We start from the raw sequence: 27,644 nt of genomic DNA, 5'->3' as shown, positions 1-27,644 counted from the left end.
TCCCATAACGACAGGACCTTTTACTTGTCTTGTTGCACAGTCTGCTTTATCTTGGCTGTGAGCACTCTTTTGTTTAATGATTTGCCTCTATCCCAGCCTCTAGGTCGCAGCACGCCACCCGCTTTCATTTTACTAACTAATGGCGGTCCGTTTTACCTGTAGCGGCATCATTTCTTTCTTTCTTTATTTTAGCAGCACTGTCCGCTTTAAGTATAGCGTCAGCGAGAACTTTTTTTTTTTAAGAACGTTTTATTTTAATGAGCAATTTTCTAACCAATTAGAAAACCAGTTTGTGTGGATAAACTCCATTGGCTAGGCAAAACGTAGATCTCAACCACGCAGTTGTGGTTCTTTCTTGATGAGAGGCAAGAGCTGCGAATCCACTAGCTTCTGGTCATTTTTGCGCTGCTCCGTTACCTCGTGTTTTTCTTTCTCTGTGTCAAAGATTTCGCCCTCTTTGTGTTTGGGTTAGCTCAGCTTCTTCTTGAAGTAGGAGTCAGTTAGATGTTTAGGTATTTTTACTAAAGAGATGTCAATCTTGGTAGAAGTGGCAATGACTAATTTCTGGTGAGCTCTACGCAGTGGAATGCAATTTATAACCAATGGACCTGTTACAAGGAGCAAACCAGATGCAAGCTCCTTCAAACACATTACACGCTTTCCGCTGTGACGCCCATTAAGAAGAATCAGAACTATTCCTGGAGAAACGGAGGCACGCAGCTTGCGCTTGTGCTGGGAGAAGGGCTTTTTACCAGGACTCAGAAATTTGCGGGGTACATCCTCTGTCGGATAGTATCATGGCATTTTACAAAGCTTAACCATACGGGTGCCTCCATTCTTGTCTCCACCTACTGGCTTTGAAATAGTTCCTGGTGGTCTTGCCTTCTTCTCAATCTTTTATTCTGTGGCAGTGTACTTGTGATTGTGCATAGCTCTTCTGGCACACATCGCTGATCGGGAATATTTCCCGATACCACGAGCCAGAACCAGGTTGCGGCTGGCATGATGCTTTTTGGTCTTCTTTGCTTTCTGCTCGCCTGCCGTCTTTGCTGAAGGAAAAAGCTTACTTATTTAAAAAATATATATATATATATTTTAAAGCACCCATGCGGTGCTTTCACATTCATGGAGGCCTCGCCACTTTCTCTAGACAAGCCGTGTCTGAAGAAGGGTGAGGGCTGCTTTTAAAGTGAAAGTGTGGCAGGGTGCTTTTACACAAAAAAAAACAATCATCAACTTGACAAACACATGCTTTTTTTTGTCAAAGCGCCCCATGCCACTATTTTACTTTAATGTCGGCCACACTACTTTCTTTAGACGTGGCTTGTCTAAAGAAAGAGGTGCGGCCTTCACAAATGTGAAAGTGACACATGGGGTCTAGTATACAAACATTTTTGCAATGGAATGGGTCTCGCATTTGCGAGAGTTTAAGCTATTGCACTGCCGATAGCTCAAACTCTCGTAAATGCGAGACTAAATTTATCTGGTGCATCTTTGGTCTACATGTACTTCTTCCATTGTGCATCTATGTACCTTCCATGTAGTTGGATCTGTGTGTTTGTTACTTTCCTCCTGAAAAGCATATCCAATGCACTACCCTATTTCTCACCCTGTACCTCTATCAATATCTTTAATCTAAATATACCGACCTCCTTTATGCATCTTTATACTTTCAATGTACTTATGGGTATTTATTACTTTCTTTTAAGTTAGCATATCCAATACACTACCCTATTTCTCACCACATACTTCTCTCAATATATCTTCTAACCCAACTTTGACTCATCTATTTTTTTTATTTATTTAAAACATTTGTATAGCGCATCTGTCACTTGGCAGGTATCCTGGCGCTGAGAGCTTACTCCTAAGATGGAAATAGACAGGAGACTGTTTAGGGGTTAGAGGTGGGGGAATTAGGGGAAGAGCCAAGTTTTAATCCGCTTTCTGAAAGGAAGGAGTTGTGGAATTTGGCGGATGTCGACCGGCAAACTATTCCAAAGTTTAGCGGCGGCCACTCTGAAGGATCTTCCTCCAGTCCTTACCTTGTTAAATCTGGGTACCAACACAAGGCAGGCTGAGGTGGATCGGAGAGTTCTGGTGGGTGTGTACCAGGAAAACATTTTTTGTAGGGATCTGGGGCCAGTTCCGTGTAGTGCTTTGAAGACAAGGCAGAGTGCTTTAAAAGCTATTCGCTGCTTCAAAGGGAGCCCTTGTAGCTCGGCTAAGGCTGCTGTGGCCGAGGATCTCCTGGTCCAACCGAGGGCTAGTTTGGCTGCGGCCAACTGGACTCTTTGGAGTCTGTCCAGTAGAACAGCTGGGGACTCGAGCAGAAGAGCATTGCAATAGTCAAGGCGACTAAGGATAGTGCACCTGACTATTAGTGCTCGAGCCTGTGAGGGGAGTAGAGGCATGATTTTGCGTAAGGAACGCAGTAGGGCCGAGCAGGTGGAGACTGTTTTGGTTACCTGCGTTTCCATGCTGAGGTTGTTGTTAAGCATAACACCCATCATCTCAATGTTCTTTCTACTACTCTTTCTAATGCACTACCTTATTTCTCACCCTATACATATATAAATAATATATCCTCTACACCCACTCTCATTTTCCCAAACCCCATACCACTACTATGATCCTCAAAATAACACTTTCTATATTCTCCTTTACTCTACCCAGCCTTGCGTGATCCAACACCTCTTTTACTATACCAATCCCCAAAACAACCCCTTCTAAACTCTTCCCTCTGACTCTTCCCCTCCACAACCCCTTTTTACTCATCCAAGAAAGAAAGAAAAACAAAATCCTTCACTCTCCTATCCTCCACTATCCTTTTCAATGAAAATAACAGACTAACATATGTCCACTTCTCAGATTTAATATTCCACTATACTAATTCATCACTAATTCTTTATGGGTTCCAGAGTAGCATGCTACTCGCCAAGAAAGCGCTTCAACACCTCATCAGAGGTAAGCAAGCATTATATAAATGCAAATCTTTTTCCCTCTTCTATCCCTCCACTACCTTTCTCTATCCAACTGAATAAAACATCCAACACTCAAACTACTTTTATATTTCACTATACTAATTTACAACACTAATCCTTTATGGGTCCGGAGTAGCGTGCTACTTGCTAATAAAACACGTCAACACACCATCAGGGTTACAAGCGCTATATAAATGCAATCCTTTTCCCTTTTCTACCCCTCCCCAGCCCTTCTCAATCCAACTAGCGGACTAACATATCCACCACTCAAATTACTTTCATATTTCACTTTACTAATTCCACACTAATCCTTTGGGTTCCAGAGGAGCGTGCTACTCACCAAAAAAATCGCTTCAAACCAAATCAGGGGTAGCAAGCGCTATATAAATACAAACCTCTTTCCCTCTTCTAACCTGCCGCTACCCTTCTCTATCCAAATAACTAAATATCATATCCACCACTCAAATTACTTCATATTTAACTATACTAATTTTCAACACTAATCCTTTATGGGTTCCGGAGTAGCGTGCTACTCGCCAGAAAAGTGCTTCAACACCCCGTCAGGGGTAACAAGCGCTATATGAATGCAAACCTTTCACCCCTTCTATCCCTCCGCTATCCTTCTCACTCTAAATAACTGACTAATATCCACCACTCAAATTACTTTCAAATTTCACCATACTAATTCTCCACTAATCCTTTATGGGTTTCCGGAGAAGCATGCTACTGCCCACAAAAACCAAACAAAAAAAAAGAGCTTTAACACCCCATCAGGGGTAACCAGCACTATATAAATACAAACCTTTTTTCCTCTTCTATCCTTCCGAATCCAATTAACTGATTAACCTATCCACCACTTTAATTACTTTCATATTCCAGTAATTATTTATTTTATTTATTATTTTGCGATTTCTAAAGCGCCTGGTGACCCGTAGGCATCCCCGCGCTATTCAACCTGTAAAGATCCAGAGGGGGGAAGAGGGAGTGCCTTATTTGGGGAACAGGAGGGTTTTAAGTTTCCTGCGGAACACCATGTAGGAGGGTTCCAGGCGTAGACTGAGAGGGAGTGAGTTCCACGCTGTGGAGGCTTTGACCGAAAAGCGTCGACCACCGGTGCGAGCCTTCCTGAATTTGGGCACCGTAGCAAGATGTTCGGCGTCGGAGCGAAGGGGTCTGGAGGCTTTATATGGGGTAACCATATTTTTGAGCGCAGCAGGGCCAGCTCCATTGGTGAGCTTGTGGGTGGTACATAGGGCCTTGAACTCTACTCTCTGGCGGACAGGGAGCCAGTGTAGGGCTTTGAGGGCAGGCTTAGCCGACACTCTAGGGGGGAGGTTCATAATGAGCCTGGCCGCCGCATTCTCGGTGCGTTGGAGTTTGGCCAGGGTGTATTCAGGGGCCCCCAGATAGATGGCATTGCTGTAATCGAGCCAAGACAAGACCCTGGACAAGTAATTTCCTGGATGGGAGGGGCAGTAGAGGCAGGATCTTGCATACGGACCGCAGGAGACCGAAGCAGGTGCCTGCTGTCTTGGCTGCCTGCGTTTTCATGGTAAGGTCAGGTTCCAACCAAACTCCTAGTGTTTTGATTTCATTTCTAGGAGAGGGGATTTCGCCGAAGGTGTCGGGCCAAGATGTAGGAGGAAAGGTCGTCCATTTATTGCCCAGGAGCATGATCTCAGTCTTTGCGCCGTTCAGCTTCAAGGCCGAGTCACACATCCAGGTATGAATGTCCTGGAGGCAGTGCAGCAAGCTGTCAGGATGGTTATCCAGGTGGGACAGGGATAAGACAAGTTGGGTGTCGTCAGCATAGTTAATTATTTTTATACCGTAGGGGGCCACTACGTCTTCCAGGGGAGCCATATAGACATTAAATAGGGTGGGGCTGAGCGACGACCCCTGGGGAACTCCATTCTTCAGTGGAAGAGGTTCTGACCGGGAGTTGCCGTCCCACACCTGAAAGGATCGATGGGAGAGAAAGGATTCGATCCACGCTCGCGCCGTACCCACAATTCCTGCCTTGGCCAGGCGGTGTAGTAGGACACGGTGATCCACCATATCAAAGGCGGCGCTGAGATCCAGGAGGATCACTGCCACTGATCCCCCTGAGTCTAGGATACACCTTGCCTCCTCGATGACAGAGAGGAGTGCGGTGTCCGTGCCATGGCCGGGTCGAAACCCAGTTTGGGATTGGCGCAGGATGTTGTTTGTCTCGAGAAATTGGGATAGTTGCGAGTTAACTAGTTTTTCAGCCATCTTACTGATACAAGGGAGCAGTGAGATCGGTCTGTAATTGGACATATCGTCCGGGTTCAGTTGGGGCTTTTTCAGCAAAGCCTTCACGACTGCGTTCTTCCAGTTGGGGGGTACCGTTCCACCAGCGAGGGAAGAGTTGATAAGGTCCCTGATGATAGGAGCTATGGTGGAGGACACCTTTTTTAGGAATCTGGCCGGGGCTGGGTCAAGGGGGGAACCGCTTTTCATTTTCTCTAGCGTGGACGTCACCTCGGTGAGGGAAACTGCTCTAAAAGACTCAAGCTGTGGTCGAATGTTTTCGTCCGCTGTGGCCAGGATGGGAGGGGGGCTGACGGTAGGAAGGGAGTCCAGTATCCGCAGGATTTTAGACTCGAAATAATTGGCCAGATCCTTGCTTCTGTCTGGGGGGGGGGGGGGGAGTGAGGGGGGGGGTGCTGTGGGGATGTTTAGTAGTTCTTTGACTATCTGATAGGATTCTTTGGCTGAGTTGGTCGCGGTTTTTATTCGGTTATCGTAAAACGTTGATTTAGCTAATTTCAAGGCTGTTTTGTATTGTCTTACCGCGTTGTGATATATGTCCTTGTTGCTGTGGAGCCAATCTTTCCTCCATGCTCTCTCCGCCTTTTTGCACACTTTACGGAGCGCTCTAAGTTCGGGATTATACCAGGGGGCATGGCCCTTGGTCTTATTTTTCACCTCCCGATTTTTGATGGGGATGAGGCTGTCGAGGGAGGAGGAAATCCAGTCTCTGAACTGGATGTCTGCCATGGTGGGGTCGGCTGCAAGACTGGGGATAGTAGCGTCAAGCGCCAAGGCCCAGTTGTCCGTCGAAAGTCTGGCCCAGGATCTATCCTTGGTGAAAGTTGGGGGGTTGTGTGGTTTCTTAAAGGCCCCTGGGAGATGGGTCGAGACCAGGAAGTGGTCCGTCCACGGGAGGGGGAGGGAATTGGTGAACTGGAGGGAAGGGATGTTCGAGAAAACAGGGTCGAGCAGATGTCCTTTCGCATGCGTGGCTCCTGAGTTAGTCAGGGAGAAGCCAAGGGCGCCAAGTTCACTGATTAAATCAGACGACCCTGTGTCTGTTGGATCATCGAAATGGATGTTGAGGTCGCCTGTGATCAGGAAGTTGGATGTTAAGTGGGCCAGGGATGAAACGGATTCTAAAAGAGCGGCGGAGAAGGGGCCGAAATGTCCAGGGGGTCTGTAGACCAGAAGGCCTGACAGGGAGTAGGTCGGCGAGAGCGTCAGCGTGAACAGACAGCTCTCCGACTCCTTGCTCTGGATCTCAGTAGATCGGCAGGTGAAGTAGTCTCGGTAGATGATGGCTATACCACCACCTCGACATAGAGGGCGGGGTTGGGACATGATGAGAAAGCCCGGGGGAAGGGCCGAGACTATGTCGGAGTTAGAATGACCGGTGATCCAGGTTTCGGTTAAGAAGAGTATATCCAGATCGTGATCGACAATTAAGTGGTTTATGAGAAGGGCGTGCTTGGGAAGCGATCTACAGTTGAGTGTCGCTAATTTGAGGCCGGTTAGTGGGACGGCCATCCTGGGAAGGAGTAGGTTTCCAGGTTTGCAGATGTTACAGCTAGTGAAGGGGACGTTTGGGTCATGTATGGCATGACAGGTGGTGTCTAATCCTGTGCTACTCGCAGAAAAAGCGCTTTGACCCCTCGTCAGGGGTAGTAAGCGCTATATAAATGTAATTACAATACAATACAATTGCATAGAAAATGCTTGGTTTTTTGAGCAGCCTGACACGGATTGCTTTATGAAAAAAAAAACGCATTTGGGAAGAAGAACGTAAGGATGAAATTCTGCTGCACCTTGTAGGCCACCGTTACTGCATGGGAAACCAATCACGCGGGGGGGGGGGGGTTCAAATTGCGACATGCGTAATTCAGATTCATTAGAAAGGTCATTTAGTGGCTCTCTCAAAGTGGCCGATTTCAGATACAACTTCTTTATGAACCGGTTGCATCGCAATTTGCTTCCTTGCTGTAATCCTGTCTGTGTGCAATCTGTACACTGTGGATCGAGAACAGGGATTAGTATATAGGGATCTCATTTTTTTCCACAAATATTGAGGTACTAAAAAGGTGGAAATACTTTAATGTCACCTTGAAACAGTGAAACCGACAGATGTAAGGAAGATTTTTTGGTGCCTGCCCTTAAACTAGATTAAATCACCGCATTCTGGTTCAACACAACCGTCGAGCTATTTATTATTGAGATCAACATATAACGGTTACAATAAATATAGCCTCAAATGTACCAAGTACTGTTTTTGGATTCTTATGAGAGAGAAGATTGGGGAGTTGGTGTGGCCAGAGATACTGACTTTAGAACTGTGTCACTAGGTTCGAGTCCAGACGGACTCAACATGCTGTGATTTTGGGCAAATCGCTTAATCTCCCCACGCCCGGGAGGGGGGTGGGGGGGGGGGGGGGCATTGATTTTGGGGGTAGGGCCTGGCCGGCCACGCACGTATATGTTCCAGCATGGTGATGTTGTGTTTTGATCCCTGTAGGTTTTACTTTCCTATTCTTGTCAATCATTGCTGTCTCATCTGCCCCTGGGAGTGCCATAATGAGGTGAACGAACTGTATACACATTTCTTTTATTAGTTGATGTCAGAGTTTGGGGGGGTTTTCTATTGGGGAGTTGGGGGGTAACCTGAATAACAGAAAAATAAATGCGGATCAAATATCCTGCCGTACAGATGCATTACTATGTTCTCCATCAGTTCTGGCACGTTACCACTTAACGCCGCCCGGCCTTCGGGATGTGGGCTGATGGGCTGTGTGATGCTCACCTGTAGACCTGCAGGGTATAGTTATTACTAATGGAACTGTTGGCACAATTGTTTGTATGCTATATGAATCTGTGACAAAAATAAAGTTTAAAAAAAAAAAAATCTCCCCACGCCCACAAAATACGAATGTGTCCTTGAAAAATGTAAACTAGTGCTCATGTAAAGCGCCCCAATACCTTTGGGCCGAGTTTGCGAAGTATAAAAAACTGCCACAAAAAAAAGGGGGTGAGGGGGTTACAGATCCTAAGCATCAATTAAATGTGTTATTTGTTTTTTACACTGGATGAAATTTCAAGCAAAGTGCGCATTTCTGATACAAAAAAAAGATAGTTTCGAATTGCGATTTACAATTTTTCAAAACTTTTTTAGTATTACACATTGCTATGTGGTAGTAATAAACAGGACGTCTTCTTGCTTGGATGCGGTAAAGTGTAGCTAGTGTGCCCATTCTCCAGGCGAACATGACTTTGTTCAGTGCAGGCAAGCAATTGCCAGAGGACGACACCCAGGTTACCTCGACATAAAATATTGTGAAGACAAACGAGACTTCTAGTAAACAATAACCGCGTCACAGATATGCAGCCATAGACCCATGCACACAAAACCAGGCACACATCTGGGAGCTCTCAACTTACATCTGCTTTGCCAAGCGTGTAGAGCGTCTCGAGGATCTTGTGATGCAGCAAGTACTCCATGCAGGGTCCAGTCTCCCCTGACTCCCGCTCATTTTCTTCTTGCACGAGGATATCTAACATCTGTTCCAGATGGGAAGGGATGTTCGTGTCGGTCACGGGAGCCTTATCATCTAGGAGTGACGAGAAAACACCCTTAACAGAGGAAAGGAGCATGTACACCACACACCTCATTAATCAAACACCTCAGCAGTCTTTGAAAAGTGCTGGCTCCTTTTATAAATGCATTTATCATCAGAGACTCAAGTATTTATATGCAGATCATTACTAGTAGGCGACTAATTTCAGGAGGTTAGCGAAAGCGTGACCTCGACTATAAAATCGAGGTCTAGGATACCATCTGTTAGACTAGAGTGTTAATTCAAGTAAAATGATCTCTGTAAGTAATCATTCCAGATTTTACTGTGTATGCTGGGGCAACCACTTGCCTCACATAATGGTCGTTAAGTAACGTACGATTATTCATACCCTATATCAATCAGAGTACTTGTAAAGCGCGCTACTTACCCGTGAGGGTCCCAAGGCGCTGAGGGGAGAGGGGGATGCTGCTACTGCTCGAAGAACCAGGTCTTGAGGAGTCTTCTGAAGGCGAGTAGGTCTTGGGTCTGCCATATGTGGGTAGGGAGGGTGTTCCAGTTCTTGGCGGCGAGGTAGGAGAAGGATCTGCCGCTGGAGGTCGTTCGTGGATGTGGGGTACAGCTGCGACGGTGAGGCTGGCGGGTGGGGTTGTGGAAGCGGAGTCTGCTGTTCAGGTAGGCTGGTCCGGCGTTGTGGAGTGCTTTGTGTGTGTGGGTGGGGAGCTTGAAGGTGATCCTCTTGTCGACGGGGAGCCAGTGTAGGTCTCTCAGGTTGGGGTGGGGGGGGGGGTGATGTGGCTGCGGCGAAAGACGTTAACGATCAGTCGGACGGAGGCGTTTTGGATGCGTTGTAGTCGTCGTAGGTGTTTGGCTGGGATTCCTGCGTAGAGTGCATTGTTGTAGTCCAGTCTGCTGCTGACGAGGGCCTGTGTCACCGTTCTTGTTTCGGTCAGGATCCACTTGTAGATCCTGCAGGGCATGCGGAGGGTGTTGTAGCAGGAGGAGGAGACGTCGTTGACCTGCTTAGACATGGAGAGGGAGGAGTCGAGGATGAATCCTAGATAGCGTGCATGGTCGGTGGGTGTTGGTGCTGTTCCCAGTGTGGTCCCCTATGCAGTGAGGGGGCACTGGTGCCCCTCTAAAGATGGGCGATGTCTCTTTGTGCTATTTGTATTCCACTGTGTGGCAGTGCCTTTGTGTAATGATTGCCATTAATGTCATTAAAGATATTGGGAAGGTTGAAACTGGCTGTGGGCGGACTGGACAATACAGGATACTCGACAATACTCCAAGAACTCTTACCTGATGTTTTTAACAGCAGGACATTCCGAGATTGCATAACGAAAGACAGCTGTAATACGGTGCGCCCTCTGTCCTAATGGGACGAGTTCCCTTACCATGTTGTATACACGGAATAATATGTAATAAACTTTGTGTAAATAATAAAAGTTAATAAGGCAGACTTGGCTGATAAGGCCATCACAGGCGGGCATACGAGGGCATCTTTCCAGCCCTCCGCAAATAGTCTGACAGCACATGACGCGTGCATGGAAGAGAGAGTCGAGGGATATAATGACTATGGATGTGTATATGTGAGGATGGTGTGTGTGATTGCATTGCCAAATAAACAAAGCAAAATAAATTAGATTTATGTAGAGCAAAGTTGTTTTAACAGGTGAAGGAAAGTAAACACGAGTGGGAAATCCCGTCCACAGTTGAAAGAGGCCACCATGTGAAGCCTTGAAGGGTGTTTAACTGAGTAAGACTTTTTCCAACCCACAATGGAGTTTCTTCAGTCAATTAGCCATCCCTACAAATCACATAAAAGATTTGCTGCAGAGACTGAAAACTTATCTGGTAGAGATGGTGGAGCCCAATTGAAAGCTTTTCCAGGTACAGGTAAAGCAGGGTGAGTGATACCTAGCATCCATCTCTAGGTTCATTAGGCTGCGTCAAAGTGAGATTCAAGGAGCAAAACCATTTATCACCACCACTACCATATTAGATATTATATTTAGGAGCACACACACAACATATAACATAACTCACAGCTGACCGCCATGTTGTACTTCAGTTAACTGTTTTTGTTTGTGTCTGTGCATTTGGTGATATTTGTTTTATTCATCGCTGTTGACTGCGGCCAACCCACTCTGAGTACAGCCTTTTGGGCGAGTGCAGTGGGAGGTCAGCCACTGTGCCGTGCCAAGGCGCTGCTTCAACAAGGGTTAGCCACAGGCCCTACCTCCCAAGCAAGGGAAGACACTTATTTTATTGTTTGGCTTTCCTCGTTTGTATTTTTTGCCCCCCAGGGTCTGAAACTCGCAACTCTGATAAGACTTCCAAGTCAGGAACAAAATGGCCTTCAAATTCAGCACCCATAATTGCCACTGGTCAGTCACCTCTGACTTGAGCACTAAATATAGCACTGATTTCTATCGAGCGAGTTTCAAAATGGCAGAAAATACAAATCTCATCCCAAATCCAGCTAAACACATCATCTTAACATTTGAAAATGTGACTAAAATATTGACTTGGGAGTCTAAAAGGAAAAAATATACACAATTTAAAACATTTAAAACCCGCTCTGCATTTTTTGAAACACTACGATCTCAAAAACTACTAGGCAAACCAAAGAAGCACGTTTTTTGAGTAAAGGTCTACTTTCATGCCAGGTTTGCTGTAAATCTGTCGAGTTGTTCGGGCTGTAGAGAGAGCAAAATTTCCAATTTAAGCTAAAATGGGAAATCACTCTTTTTTAGAACACCTGCTCCCATTTTTCCCATGGATTGATTTATGCAGAACTTGGCAAGCTGAAAATTAGCTGAATGATTTGACATACTAACAAGTTTTGTGCAAATACATCCACCGGGTTAAACGTTACAGGCAAATCAAACAATACATTTTCGATGGAAAGTGCTACTCAAACATAACTACACAGTGGCTATCGCAACTAAGTAATGGGCGCAGTTACTGTAAACTAATTAAATGTTACTTTGCTGCTGTACTTGCAACTAATGCAAAAGACAGTATTAACATGACTGCTGGACACTACTGCTGAAAATCAATTCAAATTAGAGACCTGCGCAAATGGGTCCTAAAGCCATTACTAAACAGTTGACTATTTTTTTTTATTTACTATTACTAGCAGCATGAGGCTGGAGAGAATGAACAAAAGGCAGGTAACATCACGGTATTACTGTAGTCCTGCAAATTCAATTTAGGACTTAAAATCCAAATGTATGCACATCTATGCCCTGAAATGCTATAATTGCGAAACTAAAGGAGTCAGCGCGTTCATTTCACTAGGGAAATCTCAATGGTTTAAATGACTGAGGACGCCTCTCATTTATATAACTCCCAAAGTCCGTTCTTACAGGTCTGCGGAGAATAAATCATAGGCTAACAAACCACCCTTGACTGATGTGGCTCCCTGATCCAACAATCACTCCTTCACTACAGCCATCAGGTACAACATATTCCTCGAAGCCCTGCCTGGAAATAGAATTCCACAGGGACAGTGCAAGGAGGGAAACATTAATTTGCATCATTTATCCACTGACAGCGCAAGTGCTCCAAGCACATCAACAACCATACTGGAACTCTGCGCCCAGGCACCTCTTGGGCGGTTACTTATGGCCACTTGGCATTTCTCAATTGCTGCACATTTAAGCTTGTGTCTGGAGTGTTTTTCTGCGAAATCGTGCTGCTTGGTTACACACATTCAAAATCCCCGGAGGACAGGCTGTTATGTCGGGCACGGATAAGAGCAAATATGCAGTCAGCAAAAGACCAGGGTTAAGTGCATTGCTATCTAATGCTATGATTGCAGGCAGCTGGGGCGTAGAAGAGGAGTCAATTTTCATATTTCAATTGGTAAGGGAAACCTTGCTTTTAAGTGGAAGTCCTGCAAGCAGAAGCCAAGAGGAAGGGAGGTGGAGAGGTTAATGGCCAGGATGAAAAGCCAGCTTATATGGAAGCCAAGCACTCCATTCCGAAATTGTTTGAATGCATGTGCATCTCGTCTTGTGAAATAATCTTACAGTGGTGGTGTTGGTCCACCAAATGGATTTCCAGTCATTCCTGTTCACCCAAGTCACAGCTACGCCCCTCCAAACAAAAACTCTAGTTTTAGGCATTGAGACAACAGTGCTCTGCAGTAACCCTGGTGAAGAAGTACGCGAAGAGCAATAGAGGCGTGCAAGAAACATTTTCAGAATGAGGATGCTAAGCTCGTAATTTTAAAATCGCGAAAAGTAAATCTAGCGATCACAATCTGCAGCACAATGAAGCAATGTGGGGTGCGTAAAACAACTCCTCCCATGCATTTGCATCCACCTCTATTATTAGAGTAAAATTACGCTATGGACGTTTGTCTCAAATCAAACTATTTTGTAAGGAGAACAAAAATATCAGTAGCACATTTAATGGCAAAATGCATCAAATATGAGCATATGGAAGCAAAACAGCTTTCAGAATAACACAAACACTATAGAAAACCGTGTGTGTACATACGCACGTTGCTGTCTATATTAAGCCCGGGCGGAGCTGGCGTAGTTGCACTACGCGGAGCTCCACGGAGTTGGACAAAAACTCTGTGGAGGTCACAGAGTTGGGCAAAAACTCTGTGGAGCTCTGCACATCCACCACCCCCCCTAATAACTAAATATAAAATAAAATAAAGGTTTTTTTTTAAAACACACTTACCTCAAATGTGGCGTCTACGGGCTGCCTTCCTCCTCCTCGCTGTGGTCTCTTCTGCAAACCGAAACCCCTACATCAGACGTAAGTCTTGTAGGACTGCGTGCGATGTACGTCCTATCATGCCGTACGTCTGAAGTAAGGGGTTTCTGCAGGAGAGACCATGGCAGGGAGGAGGAGGGCAGCCCAGAAACGCCACAATAGGGGCAACTATGTTTTTTTAAAAATCTTTGTTTATTTTAAAAAAAATATTTATTGGGGGTGCTGGAGGCAGGGAGCTTACTGTGGAGCCCGGGACTGTACTCCGCTCTGCTGCAAAGCCATAGTTTGCATAAACTCTGCGTTCTCCGCAGAGTAGGCAAAAATCTGCAAGCTCCGCCAGCGGAGGGGAGTTCTCTGCCCACATTTAGTCTATATGGGAAACGGTTTAAAAACCTGTGACCGTGAATTCATTTTTGCAGGCTGACTGTGCGGTACAGTACAGCTTCTCTAACGACTCTTCTGTGGACAAGGAAGAGTTTGTCTCTGCATGGTCAGGGTAGTGGACAATGGCGACCATTGCAGCTCCAGACTCTTAAGTAGCACTGAAAGGAATGCTACTGGTGCTGGTGGGTTGCAACTGGATTCACAACTGTGGGCCTTGGTCTCAACCTCCACACAATCCAAATCAAACGGGGAACAGAGTGTATCAAGATGCACCATCCTTTACAGATCGGTTAGTACCGATTCAAGAACGTACTGCGTTGCTGTTGTGAGTTCTGCTGTGCTGTTGTGAGTTCTGCTGTAGAGACCACAGGAACAAGGGGAAAGGGTAAGCAGTGTTTTATTTCTTTAGCTAAGTTTCCTTTAAACAAAAGTACCATCGAGCACTGCTCTGAGACATCAGGGACCAGTATCCAGGGCGTACCATCGGGTGACTCCAGAGATGCTGGCTCAGGCATCCCTGGATCATCCTTTCCCTGCTACGGGCGATCTGGACAAAGACTTAGACTCCTTGCAGTTGTGGCTGATGGATAGGCTGAACGATCTAGCCCCTGTGATTCCCCCCCGATTAACACCTAAACGGGCCTTTGCCCCTTGGTTCAATTGCCCTTGCCAATTTCTTCACCAATAAGATAAAGCTGATTCAGGATTCTTTCCCCACGAGGCAGATTGATGCTCCTCCCAGCCCCGTGGATGGGCCAGTTCCATCGATTCCTTTAGGTCCAGTCCTGATGGTGTTTCCGCCATTTTCGATATCCTCTTCGTTGGCATTCATGGCTAATCTTAAATCTGGTTCACCTTTGGATCCTTGCCCGGCCAAATTCTTGGCGAAAATGGCGGATATTGTAAATCCTTTGGCAAACCCGCTCTTGAATCTTTCTGTGAGTCGAGGGGGGGTCCCGCAGGCGTGGAAGCAGGCAATGGTCATTCCCCTCCTTAAGAAGCCCGGCCTTGCCCTAGGGGATCTCGGCAATTACAGGCCTATCTCGCTCCTTCAAGAACTAGCTAAGATCTTGGAGAAACATGTACATATCGTGCTCTCCAACTATTTGGAGTCTCACGATTTACTACATTCCTCCCAATCTGGTTTCCGCCCCAATTTAAGCACCGAGACGGCGCTGCTGGAGGTGTCTGAGGCCATTAAAGAGTTGTTGGATTCGGGAGACAAAGTCATGCTTGTCATGCTTGATCTGTCGGTGGCTTTCAACACCGTCCCCCATGAGGGTCTAGTCGCCAGACTCTATGAGATAGGTCTGAGGGGGACGGTGCTCAGCTGGTTCAGATCTTTCCTAGCTGACCGTCGACAAACGGTCTGGGCCTCTCCGAGCTCCGCCGAGATGCCGCCATTGGGAGTCTGAGTCCCTCAGGGCTCCGTGTTGAGCCAGACTCTCTTTAACATCTTTATGACCCCTCTGGCGACATTGGTTGAGTCTTTCGGGGCCCAGATCGTATCTTACGCCGACGATACCCAGCTCCTCTTTTCATGTCGGAAAGGAGAAGATTTCGACGGAGAGAGTATCCGTGAGTGCCTTGGGGCTGTTTTCAAATGGTTCCAGTTAAACAGCCTCAAGTGCAACTCAGATAAATCTGAGATACTCTTCTTCGGTTGCTTATCTGACCCAGAGTGGCATGAATGGTGGCCTGCCGACATGTTCCCTCAAGCGCATTCTTCCCAGATAGCTAAGAATCTGGGAATTAAGATCGATAACGGGCTGACATTAAGATCCCAGGTTCTGGCTCTCTCGGGAACCTGCTTTAGCCTCCTCAAGATGCTCCGGAAGTTCTTCCCCCTGCTCTCGGAAGAGCACAGGAGGACTACGGTTCAGGCACTAATCGGCTCAAGATTGGATTAGTCCAACATTCTATATCTTGGCCTACCGGAGTATCTCCTGCAACGCTTGCAGGTGGTGCAGAACGCGGCCGCGCGGGCTATCTTTGGCCTCCACAGACGGGCCAGAGTATCTAGCCTATTGCAGTCGCTCCATTGGCTGTATATCCGGAAGCGGATAGAGTTTAAGGCCTTGACACTGGCCCACAAGGCCTTGCATGCCGCGGGAGCTCAGTATCTCCAAAGGAGGCTTGCCTTTTACCATCCGGCTCGCTCCCTGAGATCTGAGTCTCTGTTCTTAGCTGTGGTTCCCCGAGTAAAAAAGGCTCGCATTGGAGGCCGCTCTTTCAGGCTGCGAGCTCCGCAGCTTTGGAACTCTCTTCCACTGACACTGCGCAGTACATCCATTCTACTGGCCTTCAGGAAGGGCCTTAAAACATGGCTCTTTGCCCGATAGTGTTCTTCCTCTCCAGTGTTGGATCCCTCTACTCTCTATAGTGGTTCTGTTCATGTTGTAGATGTCTGTCTTTTCCGGTCACTAATTAAAGCGCCGGGACACTCCTTTGGAGTAGCCGAGCGCTATAGAAGACCACCCTAACATCTAACACTTTATTCCATCGGCCGTTATTGAGTTTCTTCTTTCTTAGGTAAGGATTCTTATGTTGTATTTGGGTGTCCTATTTTATTCTGCTGCTTTCTCTTTCAGACTTTCAGGAACGGACTACCTCTGGATTCCCCCCGACCCCACCTTCCATCCCCATCCGAAGTAACAGAGGACACACTTATCAGGTAATTATTACTGTCAGCCTATCTGCTTTCTGCCTTTTCTTCTGTGCCCTTTCCCTCTTATTTTTTTAGGTTTCTTATTTATGTTGCTTGTCCCATATCTCAGCTCCTCTTCTCTTCACTTGTTTTACGTACGTTTTCCTTTCCTTCCTAACACGGGGCCCTCTTTTCTCCATGTGTGCTTTAAGTGAAAAGAAACTTCCCTATACCCGATTTCTAGTTATTAGAGTTTTTCTAGACTTTCCCTGGTTTTTCAGATTTCTGTAAGAGGTCTCTTTTTTAGGTCTCAAATAGACAGCACATGCACGGTGTCTTTGAGGCATGCTGGTTACAGTTGGTGGTTACAGCCTACCCATAGGCTTACTATTTGTTTGCTTCAACATCGCGCTCATATCCTTCGCTCCACTGCGTCATGGCTTGTATGCGTCGTGCCTCTTCTTGAGTTTGGCCCTCCCCTAGAACATGGACTAAGTATTTCTGTACATCCACTGCTCCACTTTTTAGATCTACTTAAATTGTGTTTATGCACTCCATATGAGGGCTTGTGTTAATTTCCCCTTCCACCCGCACCCATTTGTGTTGTCTTTTTTCGGTCTCACCCCCCTGCCCGTCTGTTTCGGCGCTGATTTGAGTTTTTGCAGTTCACAGGAGTGCAAGTGTTTGCAGTTCTGTCTCGCCCTCCTGCCGCCGCTTTTCAAGTGCTTTTACCATCCTTGTCTCGCCGGCTAAGGTGTTGCATTCCAATCCCTTTGTATTTCATTCCAGGATAGCCCCCACACTCCTACCAGACTCTGGCAGAGCGTGGTCTTCCCGCTGCTAGGGGAATAGGTGCTAAGTCCACAGACCCCATCAAAGCACCCGCCGCCAGGGACCGACTGTGCCCTTCAAGCCGAGGCATCCGCCTGCTGAAGAAGACATCCTGGAAGTTCGCGAGTGCACATTCGTGCCACCGGGACTAAATTTAGACACAAATCTGTAATGATGATCCATAATATATAGAGAGCATTCATTTAGCTTACATCCGATCCTTGCATGTGAGCCACCGACGGCAAAGGTGCACCGGTCCAGACTCTTCTTCATAAGAAACGCAGACCAGCCCTTAATCGAAACATCCGGTCTAAAGTGTATAGCTGCTGCTTCAGATTTTCCCCGGGCAACGGTTTTATCTTCTTCCCAAACCCCCTTCCACTCCACCACACAACCCAGCGCCGATCAAAGTCCTGTTTCTTGTCAGTGTATTCAACAAAGTATTTTGCGATCCCAAAAGTTATGTCGCATAAAATATACATTATGTAATATATGAAGGCGCTTTCAAAAGATTTTTTTTTATTAGAACGTCTGTCTCTTTTAATATATGAGCAACCCATTATGTTTTACATTGCCACAGTGCTTTGCACACTGAGAATTTTCAGCGCTCTCCAGTTTAATGCCCGAGTAGCATATCCAGTCCGGGTTATTGCTTTGCATTCTGGGACTTAGTCCTGATTTTATCATGGCATAGAAAGGACTATAAGTCCCAGAATGCAAAGCAAACACCGTAACTTGATAAGCTACTTAGGCATAAAATTGGAAACTTGAGAGCTCTGATGTTCATCCTGCATTTAGAAAACTGAAATCCAATCTGCAAGACCAACGATGCAATCTGCGGTTGGTTAAATACCAGAACTGTCTTAAGGTGCTCTGTGACACACAGGTCATTTCACTGTTACAGTGAGAACTAGCATTTACTTTCCAGTCAGCAATGAGTGAGATATTTCAAAGGAGAGGATGTGGCGTTAGGGTCAGAGCTGCTAACTTTGGGACTGGGGAACCAAATTAGAGTCTTGCCTTCAGCTCAACCTGTGCCTTTAACAAAAACAAGCATTGGTTAATACATTCGGTTTCACCTCTGTGATTAATAATAAGCTATTAGCATATCAATCCGAGCACTCAAGTGTTTAAAAGATAGTCATGTATACAGTAATATCGCAGTAATAGTCAACTTTAATCCAAGTTTTCAGTTCAGGCCCAAGTGGTACAATCGGAGTCTTCACATTAGGCTTGTAGTGAATATCACTGCCAGTTCGCATTCCAAAAGAGAAACAATCCAGTACAATTTTTTAAACGAAGGGCAGTTGATGTAATCAGCCGTGCATGGGAAAAAAGGGGAAAACTATTATGAGTGCCCTAAACCATGGAGCCACTGGGATTTAGACCAAAGATAGAGCCATACACCACAAAACACATAGACGACTTAGAACACAAGTGTCTAGGACCCACATCTCCGAGTGACACATTATAATATAAACGTCAAACAGTCATAATAATCTGGTACATCGGTGTATAAGAATCCATCCACATAATCAATATCAGGTACGTTTAGCACAATAATGCTACAGTCCAGTAGAGATAAAAATCACCAGAGTCCTGGGTTAAAAATTACAGTCAAAACACAGAGAATTAAAACTCAAATTGCCGTAAGGGAAGTAAAGAGTGGCAATAGAAATACAAACGCAAAAAGCGACTAAACAATTGTTGATCCCAAAATAAATCTTAATTAATATTTGGTTGTGAATATATATTGTTCATATCGAGTAGTATAAATCAAACAACATAATAGTATACCATGCTATACTGTGCGTCTAGTTTCATAAAATAGTTATAAATAAATAAATAAAAAAGTCCCAGGTCATTAAAACAAATAAAGAAACTACATATATAATAATACCAAGATATCTAAATAAAAATGTCAGTTAAATACAATTCTACAGATAATAATAGTAGGGAGACATCACTTCTAGTTATCCATGGACACATACCGGCAAGGAGAGTTCTCCTCGTGTATAAAAAGATTTGAGAAATAGTTATGTGCGCAGACATAATAGTATCAACGCAAATCACTTATAGTTATTCAAGAAAAAAATGTGCCAGCAAGGAGAGTAGTCCTCATGTTCAGGTGGCATGGACCACACCTGCCATGTTGGAAGTCCAATAAATAGCCCTACATACCCAGTGCTAGTGTGTGTCAGTTTAGAAAATAACAGCGGTCACCTTAAAGCGGTTACTAGTTATTGATCGCAATGACGGTGTGTGTCAAGTTATGTAGTCAACTATATATGCCAATAGCTACATAATATATATATACATATGTATAAGTAATGTAAAAGGCAATAACATTTCAACAAAGACGAATGGATCCCTCGACCCATCGCAGTCCGGATTCCGTGCCAACCACAGCACCGAGACCGCTCTCATCGCCGCCACTGACGACATCCGAGCCCTGATGGACAACGGGGAAACAGCGGCCCTCATCCTCCTAGACCTCTCCGCGGCTTTCGACACGGTCTGCCACCGCACCCTAGTGCAGCGCCTCAGCAACGTCGGAATCCAGGAGAAGGCGCTGGAATGGATTGTCTCCTTTCTCGACGGAAGAACACAAAGAGTCCGCCTACCACCGTACAAGTCAGAGGCCACCAAAGTCATCTGCGGCGTCCCTCAAGGATCCTCACTGAGCCCGACTCTCTTCAACGTCTACATGAGCCCCCTCGCGGCCATCGCACGCCAACACAACCTCAACATAATCTCCTACGCCGACGACACCCAGCTGATCCTCTCCCTGACCAACGACCCCGCCGCCGCCAGAGCCAACCTGCACGAAGGGATGAGAGAGGTAGCCGAGTGGATGACGACGAGCCGCCTGAAGCTGAACACAGATAAGACGGAGGTCCTCATCCTGGGCTCCTCGCCCTCCGCCTGGGACGACTCCTGGTGGCCCCCCGCCCTGGGCACCGCACCCAAACCGACGGACCACGCACGCAACCTGGGTTTCATCTTGGACTCCTCCCTCTCCATGACCAGGCAAGTCAACGCCGTCTCCTCGTCGTGCTTCAACATCCTGCGCATGCTTCGGAAGATCTTCTGGTGGATCCCCACAGAGACCAGGAAGACCGTCACCCAGGCCCTCGTCACCAGCCGACTGGACTACGGCAACGCACTCTACGCCGGAACCACCGCCAAGATCCAGAAGAGACTCCAGCGCATCCAGAACGCCTCAGCCAGACTCATCCTCGACATCCCACGACACAGCCACATCTCCGGACACCTAAGAGACCTGCACTGGCTCCCGGTCAACAAGAGAATCACCTTCCGCCTCCTTACCCACGCACACAAAGCTCTCCACGACCAAGGCCCGAGCTACCTCAACAACCGAATCAACTTCTACGCTCCCAAACGCCACCTCCGATCCGCCAGCCACGCCCTCGCCGCCGTCCCACGCATCCGCAGAGCCACTACAGGAGGAAGGTCCTTCTCCTACCTGGCCGCCAAGACCTGGAACTCCCTCCCGGCCGACCTGCGCCTGACCCAAGACCACCTCTCCTTCAGGAAGAAGCTCAAGACCTGGCTGTTCGAGCAGTAGCGGCACCCCCCCCCCCCCCCCCCCCCAAGCGCCTCGACACCCTACGGGTAGGTAGTGCGCTCTATAAATGTCTTTGATTGATTGATTGATTGATTTACAAATTGCTAACAAGTGGAATCTGAACATAAACAAATTAATAATAATACAAACAGTAATAAATAAAGTACTAAAAGTACAACTTTAGCACCCTTATATTTGTGGAGTAAAGCATATTCTCGAAGCGAAGATGAACGATCATATACAATAAGCACGGTAGTCATTTTGAAATGGGCGCCGGATAGGGAGTTCAAATGTCAGAGAAAAGCAATCTTCTATCATAGAATCGCAAGGGGTCCGAGGATAAAGTTATAAGTAATTTAGTGAAATAGAGTAAAAAGCAATTAAATCTGTTTAGTCTAATACAACGTAATACATAATAAGTATAGTCGGATACAGATCTATACGTAGCGGTTTGTAGTGTTTAATGGGAAAGAGCCGTGAATAAACACATGGACAGTGCAAATGGACACCATTAAGGACAATGCCCATCTCGTGAATTTCCCGGTATGCATCTCCCAAGAGGGTCGAGGTAGATGAACGTATAGGGCTTTCTGAAGGTGAAGTGGATGCATAACTCCTTTCTCATTAGCAACATGCGGCACGTCCCTACTGATGTGAAGCCAATGATGAGCAAATTGCGCTTGTGCCACTAGCTCAGGTGTCTCCAACAAAGATCGAGAACGCTACCAGTAGCTCCCAGACACCTCCAAAGTAGTTTGCAGTGTTAAGTTAATTTTTAAGTAAGCACGGGGTCACATTTTTCTTTTAATGTTAAGGGAAGACTGGGTATACTTTACATTATCATCATCAGGCTGCAGATAGCAGAGCCTGATAACGAGCAGTGGTCTGTGAGATTTATGGGCCAGGCTGGGTCACAGAGGTGAAGAACTGAGGCACTGAAATATTTAACTCTTAAATAAAAGTCCCTTTCGACTCAATATTGGAGCTTGGGAACAAAAGGTTTCTGAATGCTTTTGAATGGGAGGCCATTAAAATAAAAAGCAACTTTATTCAATGTGTTTTCTATCAATTTTTATGTAAAGCGCCCTGATACCGTCGGGTCTAGCTAGCACTACATGAAACCTATAAATAAATAATAAATACCTTAGTGAATAACTTTTCATTTTAAAGTTTCACATTTACCAGCAACAGGCTTTTTGCTTCCAGTGGCCAGTAGACACTGTACATTATTTATAACTGAAAAATCGTAATTTCTTCCAAATGGGAGCAATTATAAGTGAAGAAAACATTTTCTATGAAACATTAAGTATTAATGTCTTTCTCCACGTTCAATTAAGCCAAATACATCTTAATGTTTTATGAAGCATATTTACTCACTTAAAATTCCTCCCATTTAAACAAATGTATTTTTCTGTTATAATTATGCACCATCTCTACAGGCCACTGGAAGAAAGATGCTTGGTGTTTGTAAATGTGACAATCGGAAATGGCACGACAATTTAAATAATGAGTTTTATGGAACCCATATAAACAAAGTTAACTCTTCAGATTAATTTTCATGTTATCGTGACATAATTATACTTGAAAAATACAGCCACTGTTTTAAGTTGGAGAAATTTAAAGTGCATGTAAATATTCCATATTCTGAAAATTGCACTTTAAATTTCTCCCATTTATGTTAACCATGTAACAGGGCCACATATGGCGAAAGGTTTGTCCTGTGTCACAAGTACATATGACAGTCTCTCAGTCACCCGTACACAAATATCCTACTCGCACGCACACCTACCCACAGGCCACGCACTGACATATGGCAGTCCTGCCATAGTGTCTCTAGTCAAAGTATTTTGTTCAAACCATAGGATCTGGCTCTATGGACATTAGTCTTCAAGTCAATTCAGCTGGGCGTGGTAGCATCTGGCAACAATGCGCAAGTTGCTTTGCCTTCAGTAGCTCACAATGATTTTCAATGATCACAAGTAGCTCTCACTACAGAAAAGGTTAGAGACCCCCTGCAATAGATAATGCACTTCAAAAAGCAGTGCATCAGATCTGTTCCTGTCGTATGGAAGCTGCAAGTTTATTCCAGAGCTCTCTTGGTTGTTTGCCTGCCCACACAAATTTTATCAGGAATGTATTGAGGTGTGCAAAGAACGCTTTATTTAAAGGGATGCGGATGTTTTGAAATAGAGTAATTTCAGCAACACCACCATCTTCATAAGTGCTATTCTGTCTGCTAAAGGATAATGGGAGCTTAATCGATCAGTATACCAATGTGGCAAGGCTTACCATATACGTCCCATAATTATCTCGTTAAGTGGTTAGAATAGCTGTGTGGTAGCGTATTCACATGTAATGAACAGCTCCTGCCACTACAATGGATAGTCCAGTAAGCCAGATCAGCACCCATATTGTGTGATTTCTCTGATAATCGGATTTAAATTTATCGCAGGGAGAGCACCGTTTCCATACATTGATAAATGCGTATACCTGAAACCCAGATTAACCCCTCGCATGTCATGAAACTCTTGAAGGAGGTAAGCTAGGGGCTCCAATGTGAGTGAAAATAAGATCTGGAATAAAGGGTATGCTTATCACATTTCTCAACTAATTTGTAATGCTGCTGTTAGTCCGCCAGTTCCCCTCACTCGGGCCAGGGGTTCCATATAGATAAGCTTAACCTACCTCAACATAGCTTTACTGAGGCCCATCCTTTCCAGTACTGTAAAGAGAAAATTCCATTCTACTGTGTCAAATGCCTTTGCTGCATCCAAGAAGGTGGCCACCATCGGTATGTTCGGGTCTAATTGATCGATAAGTGAAAACAGCATACAAAGATTATCTGCCATCAGTATGAAACCAGATTGATCAGACCGTAACGGCAGAAGTTTGTTCTGTTCGCTAGCGTCTTAGTCAAAATCGTGCTGTCCACATTAATGAGTGACAGGGAGCAATAGGAGTCATGCTTTCCAGTGGGTATAACAGGTTTAAGACGAGTTATCACTATGGCCTCTCTCATGGATTTTGGAAGTCTCCCTACCTTGTAAACTTCTTCGTAGACTTCTAATAGAAGAGGAACTAGCTCCTTCGCACACTTTATATAAAATTCAGCCGGGAGGCCATCATTGGCAGGTGCGCTCCCATTTTTAAGTTGTTTATTAAAAAATGCTTTTGCGTGTTTTATTTAGCATTTTATTTTCTTATTAGTTATTAATCCAATGTGAATCAGTAATTTTAAAAAACACTGGTGTCCTTTTGGAGGTGTGATGTGCATGACTACAAAATGGCTTGGGTGGCATCGTCAAAGGCTGATGTTTTTGTTTTGTTTCATTTTAAACTTCAGCAAAACTGCACAGCATTGTGAATGTTGTACAGCGTTACTAAAAACCATCAGCAAAACCAAGAGGTCACAAAGGCAGGACCTATTTGCTTTGCCAGTGCTTGTCCTTTTAGCCCTCATAGATATAACCTTTCAAGCTTTTGTCTTCCCTGCATAACCACAATGATCATTACACTAGGGAGACATTACTCTCTTTCCTTTTTAGGTATCGCGCCTAGTGGTGCAGTGCGCAGCACTACTCGCGCAGCGCAAGACATTTAGTAGGCAAAAACGAAACGGGGTTTAGGAGAGTGACCTAGGAAAAGCACACACGTGTGCGTGTGCTTTTCCTGTTGTGTCCTGCTATTGGACTTTGCGTGTTTTTCAGTAAAACGGCACGAAATAGGCCAAAGGCGGGTAAGGCTGCTCCACCCACGGCCTACTGGTGTCTATTACGCGCTTGGTGCGCGTAATAGACACCAATAGGCCATGTGGTTTCAATTATCATGCCCAGACACAGGCGTGATAATTGAAACCACAGCTCGCTGTGGCGCACGCACTCCACTCGCGGGCTTCTACTTTTTTTGGATCCATTTTACAGCGAATCAACTGAGTAGGTACCCTTACCTTAGGGCAACCAAGGGAAGCAGCTGCCACTCCTGGCTAACTGTGACACTGGAAGAGGATGGGGCGTAACGGCCAGAGTTCCAGACATCGGGGAACCAGGTGTGAGACTCGACGCTGCTCAACAACCTGTGATTCTGGGCAAACTACTTAATCTCCCTGCGTTTTTCACAAATGAATGTGTTCTTGTGTAATGTAAATGGTGCTAATTTAAAGCGGTCCAATGCCTTCGGGTAAAGTCCGCGCTATATGAAACTGCAGCAAAATAAAAAAAGCCTTGCCGTGTCCTTCTAATTTATCCCCAAACACCCTATTATCCCTTTTTCTTCCTTACGGTATTACCTTACCCTCCTTTCTCCAATTTTACCATGATTCCTTACATTTCCCATTCCTTTCTTCAGCCATCCATCCACCCGGTCTTTTATCTTCCCCTCTTTCACATGCAGCTTCCACCTTTCGTGCCGCGTTGCTGTTTCTTTTTCCCTCCCTTCACTCCTTCGTGCAATTCCTTTTTAGTTTCTTTCGTCTTTCAAGCCGATTTGCCCCAATTTTTCTCTCTTCCATCTTGCCATCGACTCCCTTGCTCCTTTTCTCCCCTAGTTTCTTCCCCTCAAGTCTTTCTCTACGTCCTGCCCTTTGCTGCCCACCTGAAGGCCGCCGAAGGGTACCAGGGCTGCGCGCCATCAGGCTTGTTTACAAAGTATGGAGTGATGAAACGCAAAGCATTGGGCCTGGGACAGTTCCAGCGTCCAGGAGGGCCAGCGTGAAATGGAAATGTAAAAACAACCAGTCCTGCCAGGGCTGAAGAAAAGAACCGGGCGAGAAGAAACGCATCTCCATATCTCCTCGTCTGCCCGGCATTGGCAGCTGGTCCCCGCTGTGAGCAGTGGGGGCCATTGGTCGAAGACCACATTGTGCTGTGCTGCTGCCGCCAACCTCGAAACAAGCCAGGGGGCTCATGTTTATCCACTCGGCGCCCTTACACCATACTGAGGTTACTAGAAGGGCAGGCCTGGAACCAAGGACCAGGGGAAACAAGCATTTGCAATGCAATAGGTCTCGTATTTATGAGAGTTTAAACTTATGGCTTTTATTTTTGTTTTATAAACCAAAACCAAAATAAAAGGCATAGCCATTTTCCATGCCAATAACTCAAACACGCATAACAGCGAGACCTTTTGCATTGCAAATGCTTGTTAAAAATAGTTAATCAGCTGTGTACGCAATTTACCCTTTGAGAAAATCCACAAACCCACACCCCCCCGATGAGAACCAATCACATTACTCCCCTTACAACATCAGCTGCGAGAAAGGCATTGCTGACGCTTGCCCTCGGGTACATGGACAGCGAGGACTGCCATAATAGTTGTGGCATAGACCATCAGCAGTATCAGTGGCAATGTTTGTTGTGCAAGGGAGCATAGGTGGGGGAACCGCTGTGCAGTGGGCGGCAGCTGCATACAGGCAGTACATTGAGTCCCCAAAGCAGTACAGGAAGCTGTTAACTATAATGTCAGTTCTGTGATAGTTTGTAAAACATTACAAATTCCCCCAAAAAATGTAATGCTGGTTTAAAGTGTAATGTAGCTTCTCGATGCTGTTCTTAATGCTGTTGCCCTCACCCAGGCTGTGAAGTTTCCTAGGCCAATGCGTGAAAAGTTCATCCAGGTAAAATTTTACTTGGCATTCTAGGACCTGAAACCTCGTTTTACCCAGTTAAAAAACAAACAGGACGAGTAAGACATTTGAGAGCTCAAGTCTCGGAACGCTGCTACAGTTAAAAAAGAACAAACACAAATCCTAACATTTCCTGGCTCTTTATCTTACAACACATGCTAGACTCCTTGCGTATGTTTACAATTTTACATGAGAAACCATTCCAAGGACGCATCTAATGCATAAAAATGTCACACGTGACACGGCCTCTAACTGATCGGGGCAGGTGAAAGTTTCATTTTCTTGACATCTCAGAGCAGGGCAAAGCGCGCTAATTCATATCATACTGCCAGAGCAAGCGCCTGACAGCAGCCCGCATTTAGGAGCCTGGGAGGGTCTTGCCACACTCAAGATGGCGGTCGTAGTTGCCTCCCTGGTGTGAATGATGTCACTAGAACGAGCCGCACGCTGCAGAGAATCTCCTGTCACTGTTACTTAAGAGTTCAGGAGGCATCAGAAAGAACTGCGCCTACAGGCGAGAAGACCCTGTGCCTCTTTGAAAGTGTTCTGGACTTTTCAGTCCTGAGAAATATGTAATGTACCAGTCAAAGCAGGAGAAGGAGAGGGTAACTGCCATAGTATCTGAATTTGGAACGGGAGCCAGGTTCGAGTCCCAGCGTCAGCCGGTGGTTGGGGGATGGGGGGGGCACGGGGGGAGGGGGTGCGCGTGTGTGGCTGTAGCTGTGTGTGTAGCTGTGCGTGTGTATGTATATGTGTGACTGTGTGTCTGTTAGCTGTGCGTGTCTATATGTGGGGCTGTGTGTCTGTGTAAGTGCGTCCTGATGTGCCTGCGTGGGTGTATGTGTGTGTGTGTACGCATGCGTGAGTGTGGCTGTGTCTGCGTGCGATTGAGAGAGGCTGTGAATGTGGGACAGGAGATATGCACGGGGCCGGGCTGGGCGTGCGCGCCCACGAGGTCAAATCGCCAAGGAAAAGCGCGTAACCACCCCCCTGTCCTCCAGTCCCGGCA

General features: G+C 45.9%; 1 protein-coding gene and 1 pseudogene across 1 annotated transcript in view; both read right to left on the bottom strand.

Annotated features, from left to right (window-relative positions):
* Positions 1–27,644, bottom strand: part of FHIP2A (FHF complex subunit HOOK interacting protein 2A) — a 340,036-nt gene that overhangs the window by 252,505 nt on the left and 59,887 nt on the right. The window contains exon 3 of the mRNA XM_086922896.1: positions 8,691–8,860. Within this exon, the coding sequence (XP_086779022.1) occupies positions 8,691–8,860 (170 nt within the window). The remainder of the gene's footprint in view (positions 1–8,690; positions 8,861–27,644) is intronic.
* On the bottom strand, positions 230–938 carry LOC147712112 (large ribosomal subunit protein eL6 pseudogene; annotated as a pseudogene).

This window comes from Lissotriton vulgaris, chromosome 5, assembly GCF_964263255.1.
Source record: "Lissotriton vulgaris chromosome 5, aLisVul1.2, whole genome shotgun sequence".
NCBI classification, from domain to species: Eukaryota; Metazoa; Chordata; class Amphibia; order Caudata; family Salamandridae; genus Lissotriton; species Lissotriton vulgaris.
The sequence above is the reverse complement of the archived record's forward strand: the minus strand, read 5'-3'. Positions and strand labels throughout refer to the sequence as shown.